The sequence below is a fragment of the Neovison vison genome, chromosome 11 (assembly GCF_020171115.1).
Source record: "Neovison vison isolate M4711 chromosome 11, ASM_NN_V1, whole genome shotgun sequence".
NCBI classification, from domain to species: Eukaryota; Metazoa; Chordata; class Mammalia; order Carnivora; family Mustelidae; genus Neogale; species Neogale vison.
Window position 1 is genome coordinate 107,917,627 of NC_058101.1, and position 7,588 is coordinate 107,925,214.

Below are 7,588 nucleotides of genomic sequence, written 5' to 3' on the forward strand. Positions count from 1 at the left end.
GAGAGAAAATTGGTCGATAAAACATATAATAAATATTCAATACTCCAAGTCATGAAGGCACAAAACACCATTATCTCCCAGAATATTATATTAAAGCATCATATGTGTTTTTCATTTTTTGAAATATCCCTGGTGTTCTGAATTTATGCTTTATGTAAGCAATGATATTATGAATACTATATTTAGACAGGAGGGGGGCATGGAACTTCCATATTTGTATATACATCAGATGAACATACGGTTGTCACGTGTTACCACTATTTTTCTTTTTTAGGTGGACGAGTAAATCATAGTAACAAAAAAAAAATCATGCTTATATCAAAGACCTTATGACTTTGGTAGTTTGCTATATTACACTGCTTTATGAAAGACAGTCAAGTGATTTAACCAATCTCTCTTCATATTCAACTACTGTTTCCAGTAAGCACCCTCACAAACTCTTTTTACAACCCTAGAGAGCAGATAACAAAACAGCAATGAAATGTACTTCAGCACTAAACACCTGATATACCCCTGTGAACCTTCCATGATATTTAACTATATCCAGAGCATGTAAAAATTAATGAACTAATGGTAAGCAGGGCTCAGAATCCAGGCCTCCTCTTTGTTCCCTGCGTGATGTGCCTCAACCACGAAATGTTCATAGCCGGCTGTGGCTGTGGTCCCTGACTGTCTCCTGTTGTAATGTACATCAGCCTTTCTCCTAAACCGGCCAAGTGTAGGCATGTTCTAGGGCGGTCGTCTCTTGACAAGACTACGATGGCACTTGATTTTTTTTTTAATTGGCTCTACGATATATTTTTTAAAAAATTGGGTCCCGCAGAGATGAAAACTGGTGATAGAATGGATAGAAAGACAATCTCCACTAATTATCCCAAGTATGTGTTTCACATCATCATTCCTTATGCCCTGTAATTCCCCAAAGCTAGGCCCATTCAGTCAAAGAGAATATTATTCAGTCTTTCATACATAGGTAAATTATTTTCTGCAGTAAAATCCCAAAGGGCTTTGCAAAATTTCAGTTAGTCGGGTGAGCAAAGAGTAACTGCTATGTTCTAGAAAGCCCAATAATCTTCCTGGCTCTTTGGGAGTACTTAGTTTACACATTTTGCCTAAATACCTAAGGGAAATGAAATGGTAATTTCTTTATTTCACTGGTGTAGGTTCAGAGCACTCATTATATTAATCCTAATAACTCTCCTTGGAGACAGGTAGGTGGCCACTTCATTAATATTGTCACCCAGATAAGGAAAGGACTCTTGATGGCTTGGGAGAGGGAAACAGGGGCCCATCTTTTGGTCCAGAGCATACTAGCCACTGAAACTGCTTTTTAATCAGCTTAAATGGGCTTGTTTATTTCCCACTTTTCTGTTATTGAAATAGAAGTGGAAATCTGCTTTCAAACCAGCCTATCAGCATCTCCCTCCTTGGCTGGCCTGACCTTCAGGCAGTGCAGCTGCCTGAGTCGAGTTAAAAATGGACTGTCAGGCTGGCTTTAATTTCTGCTGCCCTGCCTCCCAGGGTCCTCCCACTGATCTGTTTATCACACCCTCCTCACCCCTTCTGTTGTTGTTTTTCTTACTATGAGTGTTTAGCCTGGACAGCTAAAACTGTTTTTCAAGGCCCTAACCTACAGATCCTTGTACACATGATCCAAAAAAGACCAGGAGCCAACAGGAGATCCTTCTACTTGTACACAGTCTTCCCCTCCAGGCATCACCTCGCTTTCCCTCCTGACCCACCACCTTCTTCTGGAGTGACCACTCTGAGCAGACCATCTCCTATTACACATCAAAGCAGGGTGGGGGGGGTGCCTAGTAACTTTGGAAGAAAACCTAGTATTTGGCCTCCCGCTTATGGGTTGTGCGAGCATGTTGTGCGTCTGTGCACGGTCCGCCCGAACGTGCGCTCAGGTTCAGAACTGCTCATCAAGTCTCACAGGGAATATTCCCGGCAGTTTCTAAAACTCCTCTGTATCTTCACCGCTCCAAGCCCCTTCAAGACTGCCCAGGAGCACAGGACTGGCCAGGAAGGTCTGCCTCTTGGTATGACAACTGCTCCAGGCGATCAGGAGGCCAGCCGAAAGAAGCAGCTAAGGTCCCACTAATGGTTTTGCCTAGTTTTTGGCAAACTCCCCTTCATTCAAGCTCCCTGCGCTCTGGAGCCAGGTCTAATTGGAAGAGTACCAGATTCACCCTTCTAGCGGAGAAAACGCATTAGTCATAGATGAAACCACCTTCGGGTGCCAGGAGAGGAGTGGAAGATGAAGACCCTTCCTAAAATGCTGGAAAGACTCCAATGCGGAAAAGAGCTAAATCTGATCGCGGGCAGGAAGGAAAGATGTAGAAACCCACAGAGTGGAGTTGACTTGTTTAGAGGGCAGAACTAAATGTATAAATGATGTTCATTGAACATCGAAACAGATATTAACAAAGTTTCAGTACGACACAGGGAAGCCTCAGGTCAGGGTAATAGACAAAGGACGGAAAGCTCTCGCTGCCCGGCGCAGAATCTTAACAAGAGCACCGGCGTGAGAGTGAGCGCGCGCTGGGGGTGGGGTCGCGCTGAAGAATCCAAGTCAGAAGTGGAAGCAAGTGGTCAGTTTTCAGCCGGTCGTACACCCGGAATTGCAGCCTCGGTGACCTGCGGCCCACCCAGGAAACAGCAGGTGTCTACCCTGCCGCAAGCTTATCCTCAACTCCCAGCGGCTCCCCTTGGGCCGCTGCAAGGGTCTAGGTTGAAATGCAACCCGACCCTGGGAAGGGCGGGGCGCAGGGCAGGGTGGTGCAGGTGGGCGGGCCGCGGCAGGGTGAGGAGGCTGGGCCTATAAAGCCCTCCCGGCCCCAGAGGCGATGCTGCTCAGTGGAGCGGGTGCTGCGTGGGCTGGGGGTCGACCAGTGCTTGTGTCTGCAGGTCCCCGAGCCTTCGAGGGAGGAGGTTATTGAGAAGAGTCCGTGCCTCCGTTTACCCCGTCTCTTTGCCCGCGAGCGCCCGGGTCCCAGCGAATTCACGGCAGGTGAGCGAGGCAGCGGCCTCTGGGGACGGAGTGGGGGGCGGAGGGCTTCGCTGCTCCCCGCCCTGCGGTGCGTTCCGCGGGGCACGTCGGCTCTGAGTTTCGCTAACTTTGACTTAGTTTTAGGTCGTGACTGTAGCTGGCGTCTCCGCTCGCGGGGCTTTGGAAACTAGAGTTGCGGAGGCCGGTTCCTCCCCTTTGGAAACTGACTTCCTCCGCTAGTGCGCTCCTGGGACGCTGGGCGTTTTAGAAGCCTCTGCACGTCTTGCCTGCTTTTGCAAATCCGTCCTTCTTCCTTTCTTTTTCCAGCGCCCCGGAAAGGCCGTTCCGCCCCCGCGAGGGAAACAGAGCCGTTGACCATGGTTGCAACTGGCAGTTTGAGCAGTAAGAACCCGGCCTGCATTTCGGAGTTGCTGGACCATGGCTTCCACCAGGAGAGCCTGCTAAATGGTGAGCGTCTCAGCTGCCCACCTCTCTCTCCTCCAAAGGTCGCGGCCCCTGGATAGATGAGATGGGAGAGCGGGCGATGTCGCCCCCTTCCTCGATATAGGGTGTGCCGCAAAATCCCTCTGAAAAGACTTCTTTCCAAACATTCTAGCATCTTCTGTTCATGGTAGTGAGAAACAAAAGTAGCAAAAAACAAAAACAAAACCAAAACAAACAAAAACCGAAGACTGCACGGTTTAGTTTTCGGCTAAGAGGGTAGTTTGGGGGTTAAAAGTTAGATAGGTTCCTTAAGGGGTTGTGAAGTTACGGTGAATTCGAAGTGTATAATTTTGAATTTTAACAACATATTCTCCTTATAACCACTGCCATTGCTCTCTACCCCCAAATTCCCATGCGCCCATTTGCCATCAGTTTTCCACTCTCCCTCTCCCCTGTCCCCAGGGAAACACTGATCTGCTTTTTGTCACCATAAATTAGTTTTGCCTCCACCGTTTCATACGAAGAGAATCATGTAATACATGCTCTTTTGCATCTGATTTCTTTCTGCCTGCTTCATAATTCTGAGGTCCTTTAAAGTGGTTGCCTCCACCAGTGTGTGTTCCTTTTTATTACTGAATAGTATTCTATTTGTGGATATACCCAGTATTCTGTTTTTAATGCAGGAAGGAAATTTTTAAACAACAGTGGTGCTTTGATTTGCAATTTTAAACAGCAGTTTCTAGGCTAGCACACTGCTCTGCCACTAAGGAGCTGTGTGGCATCCGCAAATTGCTTAATTTCTTTGGGCCTTCCTCACTTAGAAGGTCAAGTGTTTGATGATCTAATTTTATAGGCCAAAGCTCTAAAATGTTCTGTCTTCAGTATAGGTAAAATATGGAGCCTTCTCACTTGGAGTACATTTGTTTCATTGAGCTGTAAAAACAAAAACAAAAACAATGACCTAACTGAATAGGTGATGTGGGGAGAGGGAGACAGTAGCCAATGAAGGTGAAGTATGCTTAGGGAGGGGTTGCCCAGTTGACTGCGTGTGTGGTGTGTGGTGTGGCATCCTGCCAAGAGGTAGGATTAATTTGGAAGGTAGGTGACCAAATGCAGAGCTATCTCTTTTCTTTGAGCAAATCTAATTTTATTTTCCTAGGACAGTTTTGTTTTGCTTGGGAAGGAAAACTACCCAGCCAGTTATAAATATCCTGGTGGACCTCAAAGGTCTTCCCTTTGAGCAATTTTTAGTCAAAGAGGTTGAAGCTAAAATTGGGATCCATAGACCATTTCCATAGAGACTTTTAAAGAAAGACACAGATTCGATATTTAATATAGCTCATCAAGTTCATTTTAAGTTCATTAGTAAGGAGCAATAGCAAAAATCCTGCATTTTACAATTACAAACACATGTAATTCTTAGAAACGAATAGTCCCTTCATCAAAAAAAAAAATAAAATAAAAATTATGACCATTTTTATTTCCCAAGTGAAGCCTGTTCTCTGTGAAACAAAATTAGAAAACCCTCAGAGCAAGTAAGGGAGCAGGAAAGAAAAGACAGTCACTGGTGTTCTAGGAAAACCATATATAGATTTTTGATCCAGTCTGTAAGACACATGTACATTTAAAGGAAAAGGGTCTAACCTATTTATCAAAACTTGCATAGATGCATTTTCAATCTCAGAGAGGTTCAGTGACTTGCCCTGTTACCCAGCTAGGCAGCCCCAAAGTGAAGTCTGCTGACTCCCCTACAAATATGAGCAACAGGCATGTTGTTCATATGACATGGTAGATCGAAGTAGCCCGCGTTGCTGTCTTGGTGTGCTTTACCTGTTCTGGGATTTCTTTCTTTCTTCCCTTCCTTCATCTCGAACTTCCGCTTCCTACAGATTTTGACTACTGGGATTACGTTGTTCCAGAACCGAACCTCAATGAGGTGATGTTTGAGGAGACAACGTGCCAGAGTCTGGCGAAAATGCTGGAGAACTGTCTGTCCAAATCAAAGCAGACCAAACTCGGTTGTTCTAAAGTTCTCGTCCCGGAGAAACTGACCCAGAGGATTGCTCAGGATGTCCTGCGGCTTTCCTCCACGGAGCCATGCGGCCTGCGAGGTTGCGTCATGCACGTGAACTTGGAAATCGAAAACGTATGTAAAAAGCTGGATAAGATTGTGTGTGATTCGAGCGTGGTGCCCACGTTTGAGCTGACCCTTGTGTTTAAGCAGGAGAATGGCTCGTGGACTAGCTTCAGGGACTTTTTCTTCAGCCGAGGTCGCTTCTCCTCTGGCCTCAAGCGAACTCTGATCCTGAGCTCAGGATTCCGACTCGTGAAGAAAAAGCTTTACTCCTTGATTGGAACCACAGTCATTGAAGAGTGCTGAAGAGCAGAGATTTCAAAGGTCCTTTTTATGATTGGGTCCTTAACACTACGCAGCTGCTCCAAGAGAGTCATTTTAGTCACCCTGCCTGCTCTCTACGAGAAACCCCAAACTGAGTCATCTCCCTTACAGGCTTCATATTTACGGCAACCCAACTAAAAGGCTGAGTTCATGGCTTTTGAGAAAGGACCAGAGAACTTGTACATTTTTTTGCCTATATCACATGTTTTTACAAAATGGCATGGAATAAAAGAAGCAGTCCACTTTAGTTTTATATTTGACCTTGCTTTTTCCAGGTAGTCTTGCTAAATAGACGATAAACCAAATGTGCGTAATTCGATTTTTCATATGGCTTTTTTTTTCTGTATGTTTTAAGCATAATCCTTTCAATCACAGAAACCTCATGATGCTTAGTCTGTCAAAACTTCCAGAAGCCCACACCGCTTTCCTGCCTCTACTCAAATACAAACGGTTCCTAGACTGGAGGTTAGAACTTTGTGGGTGAATGTAATTAAAACTTCACCCCATGCAAGAGTGATATATAAGAAATGCCGGAGCAAGAACAGAACTACTTCTGTGTTTCTTTGCATTTTCTCTATGCTTCTGTTTTAGAGGTGGCAAAAGGCTGGATTGTCATCCATATAACCACAGTATTGTTTAAAATAACTGTATGGTACATTACAAGCTCCGTATTTCTAGTTCTCAAATACTCCATGTAATCTTTAAGCTAGAGAAGTGGAAAGGGTTGAACAGATTTTTTTTTGCATACAGTTAATCACTCTTCCTTCCCCTGAGGGCATGGTGACTATGTCAGAGGCTGGGAAGTGAGTTCTCAGATCCACTTCCTTTCTCATTCATTTGATAATCTAGCTTCTTGTCATTATCACAGATGCTTACCTTCAGAGGAAGCATCTCACCTGCTCAGTGTTATCCGGCTCTGATCTCTCCTGGGAACTGAGGGGTTTCTCCTTAACCTGAATCTTCAAAGGAGATCATAGGTATATGTTACCATTTTCTTCATCAATATGGGCCTATTTATAAAGTCTTCTCTGGCTAAGGATAGCTGGTGTACAGTACAGACCAGGGAATGAAAATCATGGCCTAGATAACCAGTTTTCTTCAGCCTTGGAGGCGTGTCCCTCGGGAACAAGAAAGGCCTGATTTTTTTTTTTTTCTTGTTCCTCCTAGGTAGGTCCTTAGCCATTCTTGTTTTACATTAATGAGAGAACGTAGCCTCCAGACTGCAGTATTCAATACAGCAAGGCCCTCATATTTTTGCTGTAAATCACAGAGAAGGAGCTCGGTCAGGTCTCCTGCCCAAATTATTAGTACCACTTTAAGTGCCTGAAGCCAGGGTTATAGGGACAAATGTCTTCAACCTGGTGTTGCTCAAAAGCGGGTGTGATCCTGTTACGGATCCTATATATGACCTACAATTTCACAACTCAAATCAAGCAGTCTAAGAAATCTAACTCTTCACCTGTTTGAAAAGATAAGGTAAGGCAGATTCTCACAGGACTGGGCCTGGAGCAGCCGACCTCGTTTGCATGTCTGTTACTGTTTCAGGCTTAAAAGTCACCGTGATTCTGTGGGCCTGGCTTCTCTGGCTTGGATGTAGAACCATTGTCTTTACACTAACAGTCATCATTGACTCTTGTCTTTTGTGCTCACAAAATACTGATGGCTTATGGAGATTCTTAAATTAATATTCCTGTTAAAGGAAATTAAAGTTTGTCTATTTTTGACAATAAAGCATCATATATTTTTAATTT

The 7,588-nt window shown here is 44.7% G+C and overlaps 1 protein-coding gene across 2 annotated transcripts; it reads left to right on the forward strand.

The window, feature by feature from the left end:
• The first annotated feature begins 2,585 nt into the window (after nt 1-2,585).
• DDIT4L (DNA damage inducible transcript 4 like) lies at nt 2,586-7,588 on the forward strand. Of its 2 annotated transcripts, XM_044226060.1 has the most exons (4): nt 2,586-2,668; nt 2,914-3,016; nt 3,323-3,463; nt 5,329-7,588. In XM_044226060.1, the coding sequence occupies exons 3-4, from the start codon at nt 3,373-3,375 to the stop codon at nt 5,817-5,819; spliced, it is 582 nt and encodes a 193-aa protein (XP_044081995.1). In that variant the 5' UTR covers nt 2,586-2,668; nt 2,914-3,016; nt 3,323-3,372; the 3' UTR covers nt 5,820-7,588. The 2 variants fall into 2 exon arrangements, with proteins under 2 accessions (XP_044081995.1, XP_044081996.1); XM_044226061.1 differs by lacking the exon at nt 2,586-2,668 and having other exon boundaries at nt 2,864-3,016; nt 5,359-7,588.

Coding starts and splice junctions, on each gene's coding strand:
- DDIT4L (XM_044226060.1), top strand. CDS start 3,373: ATGGTTGCAACTGGCAGTTTGAGCAGTAAGAACCCGGCCTGCATTTCG. Junction 3,464..5,328: donor CCAGGAGAGCCTGCTAAATG/GTGAGCGTCTCA, acceptor CGCTTCCTACAG/ATTTTGACTACTGGGATTAC.